Here is a 24,353-nt window from a genome sequence, read left to right on the forward strand (position 1 = left end):
CAGAGTAATTTTATATTTTGTTTCAGGCTGGCAATCATCACACTGGAAAGGAAGCTTCAAATCGTGCTATAAAAGAAAACAGGAGAGGCAACTGGTATGTGAAACGATTAATATTATTAATAACGCGATCAGGATGGCATGCCTGGTAAAATCTTTGATCGATATAAACGAAAAATCAGAATTATGCGTCAGTCGAGGAATGTAACGCGAGTAATTATTCGACACTTGCAATTTTAAGTTACACCGGGTGCTCAAATATAAGTGAGTGGGTAAATAATAATATTTGTAGGAAAATTTTGTTTTCGTTGAACGTAAAATCCGTCGGGATAAAAATTATTTATTTTCGAAGGTCGTTTCAAGGAGGAACTTAATTTTTCTTCAACGGAACAGTATATTGCCTTTACGGATATTTTGTTGAGTGAAAAATAAGAATTTAACAAAGTATTGCAACGTGACATCGGTATAACTATATAAAGCCAGGTAATCGCGTGTCAATGTCTTTGAGAATTGTTACATTTCATTTTTATAAATTCGTGCGGGTCAATTTTTTTTTGCGCAATAGCATTTATTAGACGGAAGAAAGTTTACTCGAAATATGAAATTTGAAAGAAGAATAAAACATTGTGTGTTCAAAGCGGAGCAAAACTTCTCTGCGCTATCATTTTGTAAAATCATTTTGTAAAATTTGTTTGGATGTTACTTCAATCGACACTTATGCTCTACATAGAAATGGGATTGATTTATCCATGATTTAGAGTAACTGAAAGCAAAAATAAGCGTAAGAAAAGTTTGTTCAACGACTAGGTACGTTTAACGTCTGATATTCTATTATGAAAGTGAACTAAAATAGAATTTTAATTGCAACACCTGAAATATTATAAAATGTTTGAATTCAATTATGCCCGAAACGTAGCTTATATTTAGAAGAATGCGACACTGAGTAGTTGCAAGTAATTTATCTAAAACCTGCGTTAATTTGTTGTTCCCAGACATTGAGAACAATACTCTTATGTGTGCGGTATGTCAGTGACACGCGAAATGCCAAGGATGTATATTTTTAATAATTATTTGCGAACAATTCTCTTGCTAAATTCCTTTGGTGGTCTGACAATTATAATTATAATATAATTTCTATTTCAAATTGTACGAATTTTTACGAATTATCTCAATTTTGTTACGTTTACGTTTGCCCGAGTCGACGAAATATTATAGATCTAATTGCACGCGTGTACAATGTAAAATATTATTTAACGGTAGAGATTAGTTTCCGTCGAACGAAAGCAAGATATATCGCTGTACGAGATTCCATATTACTTGGCGGGGCATACACGAGCGCATGAAAATAATGCATCGATTTCAAAACAAGAATTGTGTACGGCGGACAGATACACTCCGCACGTGATTGCTCATAAGTTGTCAAGAGCACAACAATATTGGGTGTCCTATAAATTTTCGTTCCCCGCTCGAGTGCGTGTAAACGCACTTGAAAATTTATGTTTCGTAATTTTGGATGGAAGGTTTGTGGAGCGGGGCCAAATTAACCTTGCAAAAGAGAAATCAAGGCAAATCGCCAAAGAATTGGCCTTCGAAAGCGATGGCAAATGATAACCTTAAACAAATATGACGATGAGACGATTTCTCTTAAAAATAAAATACGGTCGGCTCGATTTCATCGATTTCGAAGATGGGGCAAATATTGTTTACGTCGTGCACAAATTATTTGTCTCGTGCAAATGTATCGACGGTCCAAGATCGCAAACGTTGTTTATTTACGAAAAAGAAGTGTACATTGTAAATACCGATAACGTTTTCTTAATCTGAATGACTCGGGGTGAGAATAAAAATTTTTCTTTCGTACACAAGAGGAAAGAGTTAACCGAATCTCCAGTGCTGAAAGCCTTCGCGCAGATGCGTGCATTTATTTCTTTTTTATTCTCAGCAGGAGGTTTCGAGCGTAATATCAACGAAAGCGCGGAACACTCGTCTTAACCTCGCGTGACTTTATTTTTAAACACGACGAAAAACAGACGATTCGTCATCAGCGAGGTAAAATCCAAACGAAACTTTTCGCCGTTGTGTTTTTTCAAATATATTTTTAAATCGACCACACTAATCACCGCCTCCAAAGAACGAATAATGTAATCCACAATTGAGGTATACGTTCTGTCGCCCTTGTATTTTCGATACGATCGAAACGAGTGAAATTCCAAACAAAGACACGACTCAGCGTTCTGTTCAATTCTTCGCAACAATCGACGCGAACATTCCCAATTAATGTTTAAACGTTTAAACTTTCGATTTCCCTTACACCGAGAAATTCAAATTCCTTGTTGATGTAGGACTCGGATTTCTGTGTCTCAAATTTCCTCTTATCAGCAAATTCGAAATCGTTTCGCTCCGAGTGCTTCTAATTGGTCAATTTTAACCTGACCGTTGAAGTTTTTTACTTCCAGAGCAAATTATTCTTTTTATCGGTGAATTTAAATTCTTCTCTATTAACAACTTCGACATATTTAAATTTCAAGACACGAATTTTCTTTCGTCAAAAGTCCTATTGTTGTTAAATACAAATTATTTTAACAATAAAATCATACGTTCGCGCCTTAAATTTCAAAAGACAGAGAAGAGACTAAGTGCTTACATATTTAAAAAGAAATTTCTATTATCGATCGCTTCTCGACTTTTCTGGCAAAAAGTAACTCAATACTTGCTTACGTACACTGTAAACTATACAAAAAAAAAAAAAAAAAAACCAAAATAGAAAACGTTCAAATATACTATCGTTATTATATAAATTATATTTGCGTGGTCTATTATTATCCTCGTATCGATATTCGATGCGAGCGATCTTTGTGTAACGAATAACTTCTAATAAAATTTGCTGCAAGGTCAGAATCGAAGAATTTAAAAAAAGAAAGTATCAGAGATTCGTAAACTGTATAATTCAACGAAGGAGAAGATTTATCGTGGTTCCCGAATTCGAGTCTCGTTAAAATTCGCGAATCCCGCGCGTATATTCTCCGCTCGATTTCCTCGCTCCTCGTCAAAAAAGTCGCGTCACCGGTAGGCGAGTTACGTGGCGGTTAATCGATGGATTCGAATTCTCGTCGCAGAACTCGAACGTTCTTCTCGAGGTAAATCTTCGAGTCCTGAGAATAGGAGACCTTCGGGTACTCGGAGTCCTCCTCGTGCAACGCGGAAGCCTGTCTAGCGTTCCAAGCCCGCTAATAACCGCGGAGGGTCATTATTCTAGAGAAGGAGGTGACGGAGGTGGTGGACGTGCCGTAGTTTCCCACTCAAAATGCAAAAACCCGAACGACGGGGAAGCGGAGAGGGGGTAGCGGTGATGCATGCACCGTGTACCGAACGTCCCAACGCCGAGGAATCGATGGTGGGGAAGAATCGTGTCTGACGCCACACCACGTACACCTCTCTACCCTAAGCTTAGTCTAGCCTTAATAGTCATCCACTGGAAGCCAGAGACGAAGAGCAAGCTGACCAGTCTCTCGACAAAACGTGTTTCATCTCGCAGTGCTTCGACTTCTACCCAGAGTTTCCCTGGCGAATACGCGGCTAATCGATAGTGTGTTCGCGGTCGCGAAAAGTGCTAGTGACGATCGTTCGGTGTTCATCGTGCCCGAGAAGCAACGGGGAACCCGACGGTTGACAGTTGGCTGCCTTCGATCGTAACCTCTCGTTTGAAACGAGTTTCAAACCCGGTTCGATGGAAGTGCAGCCGCGTTTGAACTGGACACGTCTAACTTTTAACCGATACCGAGTGTCGCGAAGGTGGTGCCTCGATATTTATTTATTTACTCTTCCAGTGTATTTTCAGCGACGATGTGAAATCGTGCAGAAAATCGTGCGCTCGCTCGCTCGTTCGCTCGCTCGCTCGTTCGCTCGTTCGCTCCGCTCTTGTTAAGTGACAGTTTTTCACCCGGCGAAATTCGAAACTCGCGATTCGTCGGTTTCGTTCGACGGTCTATGTATCTTGTCGTGTTCTCGATCGTACGGAATCGAGTACCGAACCAGTACGGTTCGATCGATCGTGGACGATTCGTCGTTCACCGAGACACGAGACGCGTAATGCAACGTCGATGAGTAAAATTTCTGTTTTTTTAAGGAGAATGATTCATCGCCGCGTCGACCAAGACCGTTAGCGTTGTTTGTTGTACTCGTCTCGTCGCTCGGATGCGCGTATGACACAGAAACAGTCGTTCTAGAGGATGACACACAAATTTTATTCGATGAATCACACGCACGATTGGAGTGGTCATGTACAAAAATAAAAATAAAATCGCCAGACAACGTTTAGCCAAACGTGGTTGTCCCTGACCTTCTTCTTTCCCTTTCTATGCTAATTTGCCCCGATTTTTCTTCTTACAGGCTCCGTAATCCCGTTCGTTTCTTTTACATTCGTGCGCCAACGACTCGATAATTCGTTTCGGTGATTTCACAACGAACGACGAACTCTCCGCAATGATCTATCCGTGATCTGCATCTATAACGGTAGGCTTTCGGTAGCCGAATCGCTAATTTCACAGGATCGGGAATTACAGTAATAATTGCAACAACGTTGTTCCATAATAAATAGATTACATTTCATCGATTACACGAGGTAGAAATACGAAATCGGATCTCTGTTCCTCGATCGGCCGAAGTGACACGGATGTTTACGGAGATACGAAATCGGCGGTGATTTTAACATGGAAAAAGATGTCCGCCCGGCGCTGAAATCCCGTCGATCGGAAATGTTCCCCCGTTGCGTAGCCCCGCTCCTGAAAGTCTCCCCTCGAGACTCCGGTTGCGCGGAGAGTCGAGCTGCGGATTTACCAGAAATAATTCCTTCCCGCCTTCCAGAGTGCGCTGACACGCGCTCTCCGCCGTATTATTTCTGGCGCGGCTGAATCACTGGCAGCTGGGACGGCCGAAATAGTCGGCTTGGTCGGCTTGGTCGGCTTGGTCGGCCTGCTCGGCCTGCTCCCTCCTGATACCGACGAACGACGACGTCGACGTCGACGTCGGCGTCGACGAACGGTGGGGGTGGTCGAGGATCGAAGACGAAGGTGAACCGCGGAAAAGAAGATTCGTCGGATGAATCATCCGCCTTCTTTTTCACCCCCTCCCCCGACGAACGCCGCGACGACGGTTTGGCAGTTGTCTTCGGAGCTTCAGGTGGTCGTCTCTTCAAGGTCGTTGTCACTCCAAACGCCAAACAGGATCGAAACGGTGGTCCTCGAACAGCGCTAGACGATAGGTGTCTTCGTCCAGAATTGGAATTCGAGAATCCCTTATTTTCGACACGGCGTCTCGAATTCGTGGTTCGCGATCTACGGTGCTCTCGGCGATTCGATAGGCCCGATTATTCGCGCTTGAAATAAACTGAATAAGGCTCCGAAGATGGACGGAACAGCGGTGTAAGTTTTCTTGGTTCCTACCCAACGAGCCTGAACGCAACGTATCTTTATTTATGGGCCAACGCGAACATGCCAGGTGCTACGACGCGTTCTTTCTCCCGCGACGATCGCCCAATTAACCCTTTGCACGGCTAGACCAGTGTTTTCCAACGTGTGCGGGACGCTACTCTCGAGTACCGGTCGTCCAAATGGCCGTCGAGGAGCAATCAACGACTCTTTCCATTGTTCGAGTTTAACGAATCGTTGCGCAAACGTATACTTTTCTATCGTTTCGAATCTACCGCTTGTCTCCGAAGCAGAAATTTTCTCCGCGTTCGGAATAATTCAGAAATCATTGGTCTAGCTCGGACGAAAGGATTTACAAGAATTCGTCGAAAAAGAGACGCGCGAAGAACTATCTCTGACAGAACTTGGAAATTTCTATAACAGATCTCTAGATTTTGTAAAAATCGTAGCCAACATTGACAAGTTCTCGCGAAGAAGATCGGAATATTGACTCGTAATAAAAAGAGGGAAGATCGTTTTATATTCCACGAGTAACGGTCTTTAAATTGTTCGATGATTGTACCACTCTGACCGAGAAATAGAAACTTCTGCATTGTTTCTTACGATCGTTTCGGTTAATTACGATCGTGTTCGGTACGTTGATAAATCGATCGTTCGAATTCCGGGCACGTTTCTGGGAGCTTTGTCGCACGCGTGTCGCTTTGGCCCGTGAAACTGCGTTTAATTGCAACTATTCTATCCCCACCGTTTCGCAATTAATCGAACAGATGGCCGAGATTAACGGGCCCGGATTCACGGTCTAATTTTGCGTCGGGTCGCCGAATCGTGACGTCACGGTGCACACCGGTCGAGTGTGTTAACGCGAACGGTTCGCGGGGGTTCGGGAGGAAACACGCTGGAGAAGACCGAAGAACGCCGGAGAATGTCCGGCGGTTGCTCCGTTCCGTTCGCGGAGCATCGGGGTGCTCGCCGAAACGCGAGCACTTTTTGTGCCGGTCACGCTGCAGCGTCCACGATACGCTTCCATTCTGTTTTTTCCACGGTAGAGAGCGTGCACGCGAAGAAACGGTTTGTCTAGCCACGGAGTGGCCCGCTCCAAGAAACTATCCCCACCCTCGCTACGAGCAGCGGGTCTAGTAGTAAGAAACGGCGGTCTATGTTTAGAGTAGACTACTGTAAATTAAACCTCCACTCGGTGGAATACGAATCTAAACACAAACCGTTACGCGGAATACTAATTTACAAACACTCGAACCCGGCACTTTGCAACGTATACGGTACTTTACTTTCGAGCGTGCCGCGCGAAATAATCGATTCTTTCGAGCATCGGGGTTTACGCGCGGTTTAAAATCCGACTTTCACGATCGACGATTTGTCTTTAAAGTTTCGCCGAATCGTGAGTCGGATAACTTTGCAAGTATACAATAATCTACACTGTCGTTGAAAAATGTTCATTCGATCGTGCATACGTATTACAGAGCGGAAAGAACGTTATTTCTAAGGAATTATCGCGGGAGCGAATGTTCGTAACAAAAATATATGTACGCGTACCGATCAAAATAAATCTCGAATAAAGGTGGAATTTCGTTCTCTGGCTGTACGATTAGATTTTTCCAGTTGCAAAGTTCGCATTTCGGAGGTCTCGGAAACCATTGGTTTCGGCTCTCCTCGGTGGAATAATAATCCCTGGAAGAGAAACAAACACGCACGCGATAATACAACGCGCTGTATTCCAATACGGCACTGCGAAACAAATGCATCTTGAAGCGATTGTACGAACGAAACTTGCAAAATACGAAACAAGTTCAATTATCGTCGAACAGGGAGACACGTGAGCGTCTCGGGTTGTCGCGATTGTTTAAAAATTTGTTCAGATTTGTTAAAATTACAGCGATCCGCGAATTGCACGGGGATTTGCGTTTCCATCTAATAATAGTTCGGGGGGAAGAATAAACATTTATTGTAGCGGACGCACGCTCAAATATTTTTCAACGTCGGTGTACATAGTACGTCATAAAATTGTTGACTTTGAAATGCCATGTGCGCGTTTGTTATCGCGGGGTCCGATAAGATCGCGGTAGATTCGATATCGTGGAACGTTTGTTTATCTTTTGATTTAACGATGTTTAATTCGTATCGAAATATGGAACGTTTATCGGTTATAATTCGTATCGAAATATTCTCGTTCCCTTTTCCCCTCTTAGGTTTTCCGGAATTTAATTCGCGGGGAAAAGAATCACGATCCCCTTGTGCGCCCCATTGTCGGTTTCGCGATCGGATCGAATTCCTCCCGTAAAATCGATCAACGTCACGATCCTCGGGCGTTACACGGTGGCGAGTTTTCCGCGATACGGCGCACGCGAAACGTATTTACGAACGTCTTATTTATGCCGCGCGAATAAAACGTGAAAGTCCTCGTAGGAGTGCGCGAGAGTGCCCAATGGGTGAGACCCCACGTGAATTTACCGAGTCTTCGGGGAGTTCTGAACCGGCGACCAAATATAGCCGGGTAATGTAATACACGTCACGTGGTCAGAAATAGCCTAAGAAGAGGGCCTAGCCGAGTGTGCACACGGCACTGCGTCCGTCCCTCGTTTTCAAACGAACCGAGTACCAGAAGCGATTGAAGGAAATACGTTTACCTCTTCGCGCTCGTTAAACCAGTTACCGAGAGAAAGGTGATACTCGGAACAGAAACGAACATCGTAAAAGACGAGTATACGCGCGTAGGTACGCGTCTACGTATATGCGCGTACGTGTACGTATGTATGCATATACATGTATATACAATTATAAACACTCCGCGTTACATGGAAGTCAGTATCGCGCGTGCGCACACGCTGGCGAAGAAGAAAATCATTTTTCCCTCTGGTTTTCGATCGATCCTCTTGAAACCTTGTTCGAAAATTCGATTCGTCGAACGTGGACGATCGAAACGTAATTCTTTTTCATTTCGCTCTCGCTCTCTCTCTCTCTCTCTCTCTCTCTCTCTCTGTTTCTCTCTCTGTCTCTGTCTGTCTCTCTTTCTCGCAATGTTTCATCGTCGCGTTAAACGTTGGTCAAAAATAGGCGCGGTTACGACTTCCCGAGCAAAACGCAGACTTCGAGTTTTCGCACGTTCTGTTATTTTAGCCGCGATAAATCTGCCAAAGCGTTGCAACGGGATCCCTAGGTAACCCGCACGAGTCGACGCCTTATTGTTTGATCGATCGTTACGCTGATTAAGAATCCCGCGTCCGTATAACCCGCCTATTTCTGTTCCCTCTAGAGTGCCATCACCCGGGTTTCATATTATTTTCGGGGTGGCGAACGCGGGACGCGAATTGTTTTACGAGGTGCGAGGTCTCGTGAGTCACGGTTCGCGTTCCGCTTCGATTCTTCGCTCGGTTTCGTAAGCAAAACGGTAGCGAATTTATGGCACCGCGTTGCTAGCCGAAGTTACTTTACATCCGCGGTGCTATTAAAGGGATCTTTCGGTTTAGAACTAGGCAAAGGGGAGTTTCCGCGGGAACTTTTCCGTCGACCGTAGCTTTTCCAAGACGGTGCACGTTTATACACCGCGTGTTCCAAGGATGCGTATATTTTACTTTCAAAGTCGAAGAAATACCGTGAACATTCGCAAGAACATTCCCGAGTTTTTAAATTCTATCACCGATACAGCTACGGAAAGAAAACGGGGATCGCACAAGTTTACAAAAATAAAAAAAACATTCTTTCGAATAGAGAAATAGTGCAGATATATCGCGCTGGTCGGAGTCTCGGCGGTAAAGATACGTTTACTCTGTACGCGTGCCAAATTCCGCGAAGATTGGTTCATTAGTATCGGAGCAACGGTAGTTTTGTGCTACAATCTGACACCGTGTCCGATCGTGTTGAAACGATATTCGCTACCAAAAAGTTAATCGACTCCGGAAAGTTCGCCAACATTCGTAATAGTTGATAGTTTGGAGAAAAGAAAATCGTTGTTCTCGAACTTTCGAAGTAGAGGAATCCCCCGAGTCGATATCGAGTATCCTCGCCACGGGATTACAAAAATCTTTTTTAACATTGTTCCAGTATTTTGCACTCTCGACACTTTCTCGGTATTTCTCACTCTCGACATTTTCCCAGTATTTTTCACTCTCGACATTTTTCAAGTATTTTTCGCTCTCGACGTTTTTCAAGTATTTCGCATCGCGTACAAATAGACTTGCTCCCGTCTATTTTTGTGCCTGTCTCTCGTGCGTTTCATATTTGTAATTTCTCGTCTCGAGTATCGCTAACGATACGATTTTAAACGTACCGTACGTCGCGTAAATTCGCGAGCCAAGAAATTCGTGCTATTCGATAATTCGCTTTGTTGCGAAACGAGCAAACCGTAGAAAATTGTATTATTAATACGTATCGCGGATCGTAGCGTTTGCCCTCGAGGTACACGCATTCCTGATCGTTACCCGATGTCCACGAATTTTGCTCGAGATTTCAAGATGCCGTGTGCCGCGCGATCGAAACGAATTCTCCGAACCGTTTCTCGCTTAGAAATTACACTAATCGCTTAACTAATCGATTCTAACGATGTATCGTGTAAGACTAGATCGTCGTAATCGGCAACAAACGAGGCTTGTACGTACTTAAAACATTCGTTTTTATTGGCCTTTCCATTGTACAATAATAAATAATCGATTAGTAGAATGTTAAAAGGAATTTGCGTGTATGTGTATAACTATATAAATTTCTCGTCGGTGTGGCTAACTGTAAATTATGTCGGGGGTAATGTATACACTTATATATGTATATATTATATATTTTTACGATAAATATATATATATATATATTTTTTTTTTCTTTTTATAATGAACATCGACACTAAATCGAACGAGTAAACGAGTCGCGTTTTCGTGTACCGACGTTGGACGTTTTCGGCTCGATTTCGTAGACGTTTCCATTCCCCTTTCGTCGATTCTCGCGATTCGCGCGCGGAACGAACGATCGTCGTAACAGTCGTTCGATCGTTCGCCCTTCCTTCTCGATCGAAATTATGTACAACGCGGAACCCGCGAGAATCGCTACGCTTCGCCAATTCGCGTTAGATATTCATCGATCCGTCTCGACTCGAAGCACCACGTTGAATAATGCAAAAGTTTTCGTCGAGAAACAAAAAAATTCGACGTCGTGGCGACGCCACGCGGACGCGTCTCGCTCGCGCGATCTCACCGTGTTCGATGGATCGTGATTTTGTTTCGTCCGCGTCGCGTTCGTCCCGTCGATCGAATTTCGAGTAACGCTTCGATTCGTAATCGCTTTGTGTTTCCTTGTTTCTTTTTTTCGTCCTCGTCCGTTTCCTACGTTCAGCACCACCTTCGCGACAATTTTACCGTCGCGCTCTTAATCCCCCTACTACGTTTCTCCCTTTCGATTCTCCAATCCTTGTCCCTCTTACACCCGAGAGGTCTACATCTACGTCTCGTTTCACTCGCTCGTCTACTTTGAAAACACGACGAGTTAGTACAAACTCCCCGGGGTCGTTCGAGACTTTGATTACGGGGGTGGGGGGGGGGGGGCGAGGCGGAGTAGATACAGGGTAGAAAAATGGTAACAGTTCGCTTGGTGGGTTAGGGGTGTTTTTTTTTTTTTTTTTAGAGAAAACAACAAAAAAAGCGGAAAAAAAAGAAAAATATGCACGGGTCGTCCTCGATGGATCGCGTTCGACGGAGAAACGCGCGAATCGAGACAATTCGCTCATTGTGCAAACGGTGGGGGTAAATGTAACATAAATATATGTCGCGATTTCGAAACATTGTTCTCTCGTCGTGGTTGAGTAATTCTTTTAATATTTCCTATTTTCTCAACGATTTCGAAACTCGAAACTGTGAGGAGTATCGCTTTTCCTCGTTTCGTTTTGCATCGCGCGAAAAATTGTCTCGAGTGTGCGCGCGTTTCTCCGACAGTTCCTAGAGGCTTGTCCCGTCGATTCAATCGCGTTTCGTGTTAGCAATTGAACTGTGTATCTCTTATTCAATTCTTACTTTTGACGATGAGTTTGGCGGATGTTTCTACGGTGCCAGCCGAGGTTGTGGCTCGGCAGGTGAAGGTGCCAGTGTCCTCTTCGTAGGTTGTCGCTATGAGCAGCACAGCGTTATTGCCTTCGTGAATCATCTGGAATCCGGACGGTTCGTTTCAATACGACGACGATTCGATTTACCATCGATCGAGTGTAACAACGAAAAAACAAAACAAGAAACCTGCCCTCGAGACAGAGACGGACAAAATTTGTTCATCCTAGCTCGTAACCGTACCTTTCCTTTGTATTGTGTATTTAATTTCATTTTCGTTTTTTTACTCAATACCGAAACGTTACTTTTTCCTTTGCAAAGTACACAATGTTGGTGCGATAAAGACGTATCGTATCTTTATGCCAATTCAATTGGTATCGCAAGTATTGTGTATAATCATTGCATTCGTCTAAATTTTTTAGCTTCGTACGAAGACTTTAGAAAATACTTACTTTTGCTTCTAATTCAATTGAAGTTTAATTATTTGTAAAAATTTTACGTACGAAAGGGTTTTTAGCCGTTTAAGGAATAAATTATTATTACGACAAATGAAAACATCGTGCAGCGATTTATTCTAAACGATCACCGAAACATTCGTTTCGTATAATTCCATTTTATAATTGAGTCGAGGAGTCGGAGAATAGTATAAAATTCATATTTTGAGATATTTGGAAAGACGGCTTTTTGCAATTGTTGAATCCGAGGGATTTTCTTGAACACAGATACAGGCTATTTTTTTTCGTCTTCAATTCATCGATTCAATAAGATTCTAATTATTATAGAACGAATAAAGAAACGGAAGTCGTTTATTTTTTCATTCCAAATTTTCATCATTACTCAAAGTTATACTTTATGCACAACTTTTTATACAGAAAGTTCGGATAAGAACTTTACTCGTTTCTGCCTCGAGATAGAATTTAATAATCGACTCACCTGAAAATCAGGCGACTGAGGGATCAGGGCACCTTCGCGATACCATTGGATCGTTGGCTTTGGCTTCGCTGGACTAACTTGGGATTTGAATTGGGCCGGCTGCCCTTCCAGGACTATCTGATCCTTCAAAGGTGTTAATTTTGGTAGGGTGTCAGCCGCGTCGGGAGCTAATGATAAACGTTGTAAATTTATTGATCAGTTTACAAACTCGAATACGCAATTTTGATCATTTGTGCCGATTCTCACCAAGAACTCTAAGATTGGCCGAGGTGGTAACATCGCCGGCTGGGTTCTTGGCGATGCACTTGTAAACACCCTCGTCTTCGGGGAAGGCTTCGGAAATCCTCAAGGTACAGAGATCACCTTCCTTTTGCATTTGGAAGTACTTCGATGGCTTGATTACCTGCAGAGATCGACGAATACAGCGGATATCCTTTACGTACACGAATACATCGAAAAGTGAGAATGGTTTTGGCAAGGATTGAAAAATTAAGTCACCTTACGTGTATTTCTCGCATCAAATACCTTCGCTTTAAACATCGATATGAATTTACACTAGTTCACTGTTTACGATTTAAATACATAAAAAAAAGTGAAATACATAATATCAAAGGATGGAAATAAAAGTGTAATGCAATAAGAACGCTTTATTTTGAACGAGGGCTCTCTTTTTCATTTATTGGTCTCTTACAATTAGAGAAACGTTGCACGAGTCTTTATTTTAGTTTGTTTCGCTGGAAGAATAAATTAAAGGGAAACCTAGTATCGTTAAAAAAAAAGAAATAAAAATATGGATTATGAACGTTTTATTTTGTTGAATTACCATACCTTGTCGCCTTTCTTCCATTGTACCGTAGGTACCGGTTTTCCAGTGATTCTGCACGCAAAAGCAACGGAAGTTCCCTCTCTGATCGTTTGATCTTTCAGAGGCTCTAAAACCGTGGGCGCCTTTTCGACGCCAGGCGTCGTTGGTTTGGCAGTTTTCGCGGGCGATTGAGGCCCTCGAACGGTGCACTCGCCATCGCAACGCGCTTCTCCAGCACTGTTTATCGCGACGCACTCGTATTTTCCGGAATCTTCCGGCACTGTCTCCAGAATCAACAAAGTGTAAGTGTTGTCCTCCTCGAGCGTCTTGTAACGAATGTCTGCTGTCACTTTTTTACCGTTCTGTAACAATACGCGTTAAAACGATTTATTATGTTCCACTAAATGTTCCATTGAGTGTGTTAGTAAATGAAAATGGACAGTTGTTAGTTGTGGATAAGATTCGAGATTTCAAAGAGATACAATTTCGTATTTCTTGTTCGATAATTTATATATCCGATGAATAACGGTATATCATATATTACGGTATTTAAAAATCCACAAAACGTAACTACATCGGCTAGGTGAAATACGATTATTCGACAAAGGAGCGTTTTCACGCGTGTAACGAGTCAGCAGTGATCGTTTAAGCGAAAGATGGTAGATTTGTTGAGCATTCGCTGCGCAAAGATTGTAAACATAAAGTTGCCGTGCATTTGTGTAACAAATAAAGGTGCTTACTATATTTCAGCAATAGACAATCGTGAGTAACGATCGATGGGAAATTGAAACCAAGTATCGTTGTAAAGAGGAGCGATAAATTATTCTCGGTTTATTTGAAATTATTGGAAGTTGGAACAGCGAAACGATTGTAAAACGCATTGCGAACACAACGAGATAGTACTTAAATAGAGAAACGTAAATATAAGAGACGGGTAGGAAACAAGGAAGCTAAAAATATACGACAGGCATGAAATGTGGCGGAGAAGTAACCAAAGTGAGTTGAGTTGAAATTGAGCATTAAAGAAAGTATGGGTATAAAGTTGACAAGAGAAAAATAAGGAGAATTGACAGCGAGGAAATGAACGAATAAAGAGACAACGGTAAATATAGAAGACGATAAGAAAATATAATATCTAAAAAGATGCGTTAAAGGTCCCGAGAAAAGTACGCAAGTACACCAAGTACAGAGATGGGGACAATTTTTTATCCGGATAAAAGTTTCGAGCATCGATTAAAAGGTGAACAAAATTTTATCCGTTATTCGTTGAACGAAGATTGGAATTCGAATTATAGAGTGTAATGCACCACAATAAGTACAGATTTAACTGTCCGATTGAATAAATCTTAAATCGTTCTTTCGTTCGACTATACATTCAACATTTTTAAAAATGTCTCGAAAGTATAATACTCGTGCTTTTGATCAATACAAAGAGAGGACCAAGAAAATATACTTATTGTAATATCTTCGATTATAAAAAAAGAATGTACGATGAGGCTCCGATAGGTCGAAAAAGTCCCGAGAAACTAGGGTTAATTCGCTATAGATTGAATTTATTCGAAACAAATTTGACCCATCGCTGTTCAAATATTAAAGAAAATAAAGAAATAATGTCCCTGACGAAGGAAAAACGAGAAAATGAGCGAAAAGAGAATTCAGGGCAATTTCTTATTTGAAAAAGCAAATAAGGAAACAAAATATTTAAGAAGAACAAAGTGGGTGAAATAAACGAACAAAAAGTGTATATAATACGGTAAGAGAATTCAGGACTAAGAAAAAGAAAATAAGGAAACGGTATACCTAAGAAAAGCAAAGTAGTTGTGATAACTGGTAAAGAAGTAAACTACCTTCAGCCAGTAAACGTCCAAAGGTTTGGTTCCGGTCACTTTGGCGTCGAATCTCGCTAGCTGGCCAGTGGTCACTGTGGTGTTCTGAATAGTCGTCAGGAAACTCGGTGGTACCACGCCTCCTCTTCCGGGTTGTCTTCTACGTTCTTCGACGACTAAATTGGCGCTGCATTTGGCCTTTCCAGCCCGATTCTCGGCGATCACGGAGAAAACACCGGAATCCTCCATGAACACTTGTCGAACGATTAGCACCGACTTCGTGCTGAATGTGTATATCTGGAGGTCGGGCGAATTCTGAATGGGGAAGTCTTCGCGGTACCATTTGATGGTCGGTAGCGGATCGCCGTCGAATTCGACCTCGAATCGCGCTTGTTCCTGTTCGAACGCTCTGCAGGGTTGAATCTTCTTTGTGAAGACAGGTGGTTTCGCCGGTTTCGTCGGACCCTGAACAACGCGCTCCTGAGTCTTGGCTTTGTGCTCCACCTCGGTGGTCTCCGTGGCTGTTATCTTCCGGGTGATCTCCAGGTCGCCTTTGATCTCTTTCTGAGTTTGTTTCTGCTTGGCCACGTGAACCTCGCGACCGTGAACCGTGGACTCCGATGGTTCCGGAGGATACTTGGCCCCTTTCGTGCGTTCCACGTCGATGTCCACTTCCGTTGTGTACGGTTTCTTCGCGAACTTGGTAGTCGTTTGCACCGTCTCCTCGGTGGTTTCGTCCTTCTTCTCTTCCCTGGAGCAACGAGATACTTTGTTTCAACAGAATCGTTTCTCGGGTGCGGAATTTCTCAACACTCGGGCCGTCGGGTTGTTATGGGTCAATTTGGACTTCCACGTAAGCTCGCATCGTATCGCTTATCTTTGTCTATTTTTACGAATCGTGACCACGGATAATAACGATAGAAGAAATAAATGCAAGGTGTTTCCAAACCGGTGGGTTAACTCGAAAAGGAATAATTTACACGAGAAAACGATGTCGAAAATGTAGAGCGACAGTTTTTCGTAGGAAGCTTCATTTTCGAATAATTCAATGTTGAAGATTCATCGAGTACGGATTTGGCTCCGGTAGATTAATTTTTATTGCGCTCAAATTTATAAACATTACCAATGTTATTGTTTTCAATATGAAAACACAAGTCAAGTGAAAGAGAAAATTATTCTTAATTTCTTAAAGAAAAATACTTTGAAAAACGTTCCCAGAAGTGTAAGAGAGCAACTATGTTAACCGAAAAATGGGATATTCTCAACTATTTTCACATTTACAAAAAAAAAATATTGCCCACTCACTTGTGAAAAACTAAGTTATAATTACAAATAATCAAAAACTATATAGCAAAATGTTGAACAACTTTCGAATAACAGGTTTCTAAGGTAGAACACGTTGAATTTTCCTACGTCATTGAATACGTCGAGAAACGCATCTTCCAAGACGTGCTCGCTCCGTTATCATTTTAACGTAAACAAATAACTTTCCATTACCGAAGAAACGATTGTTTTACATCCAGAGTGAGGTTCGAGTGGACCCGAGTGTTACCGTCCAAGTGTCGAACAATTATACATCGCGAATTACTTTTCCACGATCCGTAAATATCCTTCGAACATTGAATTTATATTGTAAGGTAATCCAGTGTTTCTAAGGATAATCGATTTCAATGTTTTTACCACGTGTAATGTTCTCACGGTTGAACAATTGTCAAACCTCGATGCAAAGTAAATTTATATCCTTGATTCGTTGCCTTACGATTTCTTATATTTTAAAGCAAACATTTCGATTCAATCGCGATTCAATCGCGATTCAATCCGATCGCGACTTTGTGCGTGCAATTATTACAAAGAAAATTAAAATATTTCACTTTCGATACCTGTGTAATTCTAAAGTAACGATACGAAATATAATAAAGAATCGAAACAAGTTTCGACGCAGAAAGGTAAGAAAACACGGGCTCGCGGCATCCCCGCTCAAGGGGATTACGAATACAGCAGTTTATCTACAATTATGGGATAAGATAAAACAAAAGGAAGGAAGATAAAGTGGAATAAATAAGAGCGATACTTACAAGGTTTCTTCGTACTTCTGAGCCATTCCCTTCGCCATAGAATGAGCGACGACCTTCTCGCCAGGAATGGCGAATTGGTGGCTGGTTTCGCGCAACCTGGACTCCTTCAAGACCTGTTCCTCCTCGAGGTTCATGAGTTTGTTGTAGTAGTCCTCGTTCTTCTTGCTCTTGACGGATTTCTGCCATTCTGTTTCCGGTTCCTTGATCACCTTCTGCCCGAGATGCTCGGTGGCGATCTCGATGCCTTGGGTCACATTGTGGTGTCTCTCGTCGAAAACTCTCTCGAGTTCTGTGTTCTGTCGCTCCGTTTGATATTGGGTCAGCCCGTAATCATACCACGCTAGGGAAAAGGTACGTTAGACCGCTCCGCTCTCGTAATTGCTGCGCGACCGACAACGCATGCCAGACGAACGTGAACCGTTCAGGTTCGGGAAACGTTCAATCCCGATCGAAAATACGACGTTCCTCGATATCAACGGCGATTCGTCATTTTTACACGCGATACTTCTAGGGTAAATAACTTCTATGGTCGTCATCTGTGGTAGATGTATCCGAAAGATTACCAGGTCCCCGAATATCCAAGTGAAATTGAATCGACGAGTCGAAGAACGGTACGAGTCCATATTAGCCATTTTGAAATAATCCGAAACTAAAATCCACAGAGCTACACGTTGGAATCGAGAACGGAGAAAAAATACTCCTTGCCTGTATTTCGCGTAGTTCCTTGAATTTAACGAGCGCAACAATGTGTTTTTTCAAATATCTCAAAATCTATTTCTTTGGGCATGTATCGTTCTTCGACTCATCGATTCAATTGTACACGGTGCCGTGTAATTTGCGACAGAGCCGAAACGAAGGCGATTGTTTGTCCAAAAATGAATCGAAATCTTATAATGTTTCATTTTCGTGCGATGTTTTCTTCTCGAGAACATTAAGCGGTATCGAACTCGTTTGATACATTTATCAGATCGCTAAATTGAAATAATTAAAAAAGTATTGAACATTTCACTGGCAACTACGACGAAATGAATCTTAAGTTACTCAATAATTTTCAAAGTCCGAGAAGGGAAGGGGCAACGAAATTTCACTTTGCATCTTCGTTTATTTTTGGACGTTGCAACCGTACTTTCGTTAATCGTAACGTTCTATCGAGTTCCGAAATATTGATAAGAAATTCGTCGAGGAGAATCAACATCGAAGGCACGTTGTATTTTCGCGAAAAGAGATTTATCTAGAACCACGGGGAAATACGACACAGTACTTCATTGGCGATGCAACACATATCGATGTCTCCCGAGGAACAGGATGCCCGGAAACCAGACTACCGGAGACAGAGGTGGACATCCGAACAAATCATGTTAAAGCACGTGGTTAACACGATCTCGTACATTCTTTCTTTATCGTTTCATTGAAAACATCTTCAGGGAAGGTCTGTAATATCTAACATTTCAAGGTTTCGCGATCGTATGCAGAGACTCGCGATGGTATCTCAATTAACAAAAACTTGCTCTCGGATATATATATATATATATATATTATATATCGTTTCCAAAACGAACGAGTCTCTGCGATACGACACGAGGGAAACTTGGGTAACAAGGAACATATATCTTTTAAAATAAGAAATTCGCCACGCGACGAGGATTAGGTATAAATAACGATGGGACCAACACGACATAGACAGCACTCTGAGAAATACGGACTCTGCTCGGCTAATTGCGTTTAACGAATCAGATTGAAATCAATTACATCGTCCCATGATTGTCAATGTCACCCAATTGACACGATTGATGATAGTATGTGGAAACAATACGTTAAATAAAGTCGAGATGGCGTGCGATTGAAAAGCAACGAGTGAGAATTATTCTTAAAAAAAAATGATTAAGAACAATATCCATCAGATGAGCAATAAACCCGTTTTCTCCAGTGCAACAGAAGTTAAACAGCACGGAGGAAAATATTTTACCGGAACCGTTACGTATGCAGTGATTGCGTTTCGATGAACTGATGCGAGTTTGTTAAAGGAACAAGGCGGGTGGTCGTCGAAATATTTTTCTCCGTGCGGGTACTGGTAACATTCGGACAACAAAAAATGAAAAAACAATGATGAACAAAATAATCTAAGAACGAGTGCTTTCTCGATGGTTTTGTATTCCATACCTGAATGCCGGTTTGCGAAACGAAGTAGCCGATACCTTTGACTTTAGACGACATTGCTCGAATATCCCCGTCGAATTCCCAAACCCCGAAGAAGAAGAAGAAGAAGCTGCTCGGGGTGCTCGAGGATGAGGTGAGTCTTTCGAATCCTTTCGTAACATTCGTTTTGGAGGAGAAGGACGGGGAACAGGTTGGTGTTCGAATAATAGTTTCGAGTGTTTTCTGTACTCGAATAGAATGTATGTGTCGTATCGATATCTTTATGTACTGTGTACCGATTGGTCGCTTATCTTTCAATCGCGATCCATTTTACGCTGTTGATCGCTGTTTAAGTCGAACAACCGCGCCACCATTATCTTTTCTTTTCTTTTCTTTTCTTTTCTTTTCTTTTTTCTCTCGTGTGGTATTTTTGTGCCGTTGTTCGATATTGGCGGATTATCATTTGTTTTCTGTATGTGCCTGCATTCTTTGCGACGACGAAAATAGATTTTCCTTTCGAATTAACAATCTCGATACATCGATATCGATCGATGTTCACGTATAGGAATTTGAAGACTCGATGACGAAATAGCAACGCGTCTTAGAACAAAACCGTACTCCCACGTTTGTGGAACACAAAGAATGCAACGACACGTTCATGTAAGGGAGTTTCCGTTTCATGATAAACTTACGTCTTGGGGAGTTCTTCAGTACTCCACGATAATCGTCGCTTCGAGGTTTCACGGTCAATGTGGTTTCCGTACGAGTTTCACCGACCGAGCTTCTCGCGATCACTTCGACTTTTCCGTGATCGTATTGCCTCGTCTTAGGGATATCCAGGTGATACATGCCGTCATAGGTCAGCTTGTAACGCGAGCCCTAAGTAAACGAAACAAATTTTTAACGTTCAATTCTACTGAAAACTTATTTAAGGATGTAACAATATTTTTCGCGATTTTTTCTCTACGATATCGTTTCTTGTTTGTATTTAATTTTTAATACTTTCGCCATACCAACGATAGATCTATATTACGATTGGATATTAAACGATAAAATGTATTCGATGCTATTTGTTTTATATACGTCATAGAAAAATGACGAGAGGTCATTTTTGTTACAAGTTTTTGGAATAATCGATAAAATTCGTACATTTAGGATTCAATCTTAGTTTCGAGTCTTCGTTAGGAGGAAACTATGATAAGAATCGTAAACACGAATTAAACGCCAAAAATTTTAGACGTCTACTATTTTTGTATTAGTAATCGTCCGGTGATCTTGTATACTTCATCGAAAATCACGGAGATTGGGAGAAGATAAAGAATGAGCGATTGAAGTTTTTAACCAAAATTTGAATTCAAACTCTTTTATCGAAGTGTGTCAGTGATTAGAAATGAAAACTCACGTTCACGACAGTGTGTCCATTGATGATCCACATGACACGCGGTCTCGGATGACCCGTGACACGGCAGCAAAACCTGGACCAATCGCCTTCTTCGACGGTTACGGGTTCTGGTTTGCTCACGAAAGTTGGAGGAGCTCGCACCTTTTCTTCTTCGCCCTCTTCCTCAGGTACTCTACATATCGGGCATTCGTTCACAGAGTGAGAAATTGATTTGACTTAATGTACGTAATGTGAACTCGATTCAATAATTTAATCTACCCAACTCTAACAATTCCATTGATACGAAATAAAATATTCATTCTACCTAATTATATAACTGGATCTCGTCCTTCTTCGATGATATTGTTATTTAGTTACTACTACATTTAATATATTTCTACATTCGAGTAAACAATGAAATGCAAGATACTTTTTATATTTTAATACAATGTAATAAAAGAAACCTGACCATTTTCCATGTAAAAGATATCTTATTACTATGGGAATTGATATATTTAAAATAATGTTAAATACAATAATCCCGCGATAAAGAGGCACACTTTCCCTCTATAAAATGCATCGAATCATCTCCATCACTGGCTTAACTTCAAACTGACGTCACATACGTGTAGACGGAACAATTGCTAATACCAATCAAAAACTTTTATATTTCTGATTTTATTTTTGCAAGAATATTACCAATAAATTGGCGAAATTCTCACGATGAAAATAAAACCATGTATGACCGTATTCGAATTGTTTTTAATTATATATAGTTAAAAGTTGTTCAGAAACGATTTGTATAGCTCATAAGTAAAAATAGTTTGGGAACGGCACAGTTTGATCTCATTTCTATAAAGAGAGCCTCGAAGATCGAAGATTGGGAATACTCTCATGGGCAAAAAATAAAAGATATAGAAGTTGCTAGTATGTATTAGTGTCGTTACGTCGATAAACGCGCAGCGTCGCTTTGAAGTTCGCTCAAAATTTTTGTAATACGAGTCGCGCTCGTTGTTGCGCTCACTCTTGGTGTATTTTGTTTAGTCTTTTCGTCATACGGTTCGCATGTGACTATGTCTCCAGCCTAAATACGAAATGTCGGTTCCAAGAACAAACAAATTTCCTACCGACCCTCCTTAAATAGCTCTGACAGTGAGCCTTATATCGAGGGATTACTATACGAACTTGGACGAGATTCTTTTTTAAGAAGATTGAGCTTAAAGTTCTTACATTTGCCATGCAGCTTCCATCTCCCTAATCTTTTCGATACTCTTCATACCCTTAGGTAACTGTGACTCGTAAATAATTCCAGGCTTTCCAGCTGTTCGAATCACCGCTCGTGTTTCGTCCATTCCGTAGAGATTCGTGGCTCTGCAAAGGTACTCTCCGCTGTCTTCGGGGTACACCCAGCCAAAGTTCATCGCTACGTAGCCAAAATCGTAGATAGGCGTGAATCTGTTTTTCTGTGGCAGAGGTTTGCCATTGAAGAACCATTCAACTTTCATATTAGGATCACCGACAGGTGCTAGCTGGCACTCGAACTTCGTGCTGTTCATTTCAACAAGATCGGTCTGATCCAGAATCTGGGTGACGAAACGAGGTGGTTGTTTCTTGTCCGCGTCGTAGAGGTCGTCCTCGGTCAGATGGACTTCCGAAGTATATTTCTTAATGGTGGCTTCCATTTGCATCAACGCTTCCGACTTCTTCATACCCTTTGGCACTTGATTTTGTAGAATAATGTTGGGCAACTCTGTGACAGGATTGAAAAAGAATATATTTAAATTTAATGTTCCATTAAGATATATAGCGGATACAATCGTAAGATCAATGGTTTACTTTTGCATGACACTGATGCTCTGGTGGTGTCTTCTCCGAGATCATTAATGGCTTTGCAAACGTATTCTCCCGAGTCTTCAGGGTAGACGTACAAGATGTCCATAGACACGAATCCCATATCGTACATGGTTCTGTATCTGTGTCCAGCCGGAATTAGCTTTCCGTTTCTGTACCACTCGATACGCAAGTTTGGATCGTCCTTCGGTTCCACACGACACTCGAACCTAACTGGTTCGGATTCATCGACCGTAGCGGATTGAATATGTGTGATGAATCGCGGCGGTTGACGCGGTGGCTCTTCAGCAGGTGGTTCGCTGACCGGTCCACGTTCCAATTCCTTTAATTTTTCACCGCTCATGCCCGATGGTAGCTGAGACTCGAAGTCTATCGTTTTCTTGGCTGAAATGTTCAAACACTCATTATTGCTTAATCGATACAGGCAAAAAGTGTACTCTCTTTCTAGAAATAAAAGAGCTACGTTATAATTATGGTTCTTTTTTATAAAAATGTTTAAAAATTTCATAAGCTTCGCACCTAGGTTGATTCTGGTTCTGGTTAATGTCTACTTAAACTGTCATTTGCTTATGCTTCTCATTTATCGTTCGAACAATGAATCAGGAGATAATTTAAATAAACTTCAATCAGAAAATATACTTTAGTATCATTGTATCCCGAGACAGCAGAGTCTCTGACAGCTTTAATTTCCATAATAGACGATAGTATTTGTTTCAATGTTCAAATATATCTAACTTGGTACATACATTTGCACGTGATGGTTGCTTTGGTTGTAGCAGAACCCCATTTGTTCGTGGCTCTGCAGACGTATTCACCGCTGTCCCTGGCGTAAGTGTACGACATGTCCAAGGATATGAATCCAAAATCGTTGATCTGATGTACTCGCGAACCCGTGGCAAAAGATCTTCCATTGTGGAACCAATCGATACGCATTGTGGAATCGCCCACTGGTTCAACTCTGCAGTCAAAGTGACTAGACGCTCCTTCCTCTACTTCGATGTCCTTCAATTCCACAGTGAATCTAGGTGGATTCGGTGTCTCTTCTTCGGTCAATATCTCGTCTCTCTTGTACAAAGCTTCTTCCAATTTTTGAATACTCTCCGTTCCAGTCTTGAAGTTGCTCGGCAGTTGGGGTTCTAGGATGATTCCTTGACGACCACGGACTTGCAATTTGCAAGACACAGTGGCCTCCCCGTGACGGTTCGTTGCTTTGCAAGTGTACAGACCAGAATCGCGTTGGTAGCAGTTGGCAACTTCGAGGATGACAAAACCAAAGTCGTGGATCGTTTTGATCCTGGTACCAGCGAGCAATGGCTTTCCGTTGTGGAACCATTCCACCCTCATGCTGGAGTCATTGATGGGCGTCAATCTGCACTCGAAGTGAGCCAGAGAATTCTCGGTTAAAGTTAAATCGGACGGTGTCGTGATAAATTCCGGTGGTTTTCCTGTGTCGTCTTCCGGAGTAGCTGCACTCGGCTCGTTTCCAAGACCTTCTAGCTCTGCGATCTTATCGATGGTGCTTTCCATTCCTTTTGGCAGCTGCGACTCCAGAATTATGCTGCGTTTCCCGGTGCACTTCATGGTGCAAGTTGTCACCGCTTCGCCGTACTCGTTCGATGCTCTGCAACTGTACTCTCCTGAATCTTCTGGGTAAATTGGCGATATTTCAAGAATGACGAATCCAAAGTCGCAGAAGGTGCGGAAACGAGAGCCGGTACGCAATGGTTTCCCATTCCAGAACCATTCGACCTGTAAGTAAATAGTATTGTGTTAGCGCTACCTCTGATTTCAAAGCGTCACGATTCTTAACGTTTCTACCAATACTCCTTTGGTCTAGCTTTGGTAGAGGTCTCTGGTCGAAATCAAACAATTCCTCCGATTGGAGGAAGAA

At 42.0% G+C, this 24,353-nt stretch overlaps 1 protein-coding gene across 17 annotated transcripts in view; it reads right to left on the bottom strand.

Moving 5' to 3' along the window:
- Positions 1-24,353, bottom strand: part of Sls (sallimus) — a 126,592-nt gene that overhangs the window by 62,949 nt on the left and 39,290 nt on the right. For 14 of the 17 annotated variants that reach the window (XM_076314383.1, XM_076314386.1, XM_076314384.1 and 11 more), the window contains exons 29-39: positions 23,209-24,211; positions 22,448-22,846; positions 21,842-22,361; positions 20,633-20,804; positions 19,923-20,109; positions 17,095-17,434; positions 15,041-15,770; positions 13,217-13,555; positions 12,635-12,791; positions 12,389-12,555; positions 11,429-11,558 (exon numbers count right to left, since the gene is read on the bottom strand). In XM_076314383.1, the coding sequence (XP_076170498.1) occupies positions 11,429-11,558; positions 12,389-12,555; positions 12,635-12,791; positions 13,217-13,555; positions 15,041-15,770; positions 17,095-17,434; positions 19,923-20,109; positions 20,633-20,804; positions 21,842-22,361; positions 22,448-22,846; positions 23,209-24,211 (4,144 nt within the window). Of the gene's footprint in view, positions 1-22; positions 67-10,030; positions 10,884-11,428; positions 11,559-12,388; positions 12,556-12,634; positions 12,792-13,216; positions 13,556-15,040; positions 15,771-17,094; positions 17,435-19,922; positions 20,110-20,632; positions 20,805-21,841; positions 22,362-22,447; positions 22,847-23,208; positions 24,212-24,353 lie in introns of those variants that run through there. The other 3 variants (XM_076314398.1, XM_076314397.1, XM_076314390.1) reach the window with 3 other exon arrangements.

This window comes from Ptiloglossa arizonensis, chromosome 6 (assembly GCF_051014685.1).
Source record: "Ptiloglossa arizonensis isolate GNS036 chromosome 6, iyPtiAriz1_principal, whole genome shotgun sequence".
In the NCBI taxonomy this organism is placed as follows: Eukaryota; Metazoa; Arthropoda; class Insecta; order Hymenoptera; family Colletidae; genus Ptiloglossa; species Ptiloglossa arizonensis.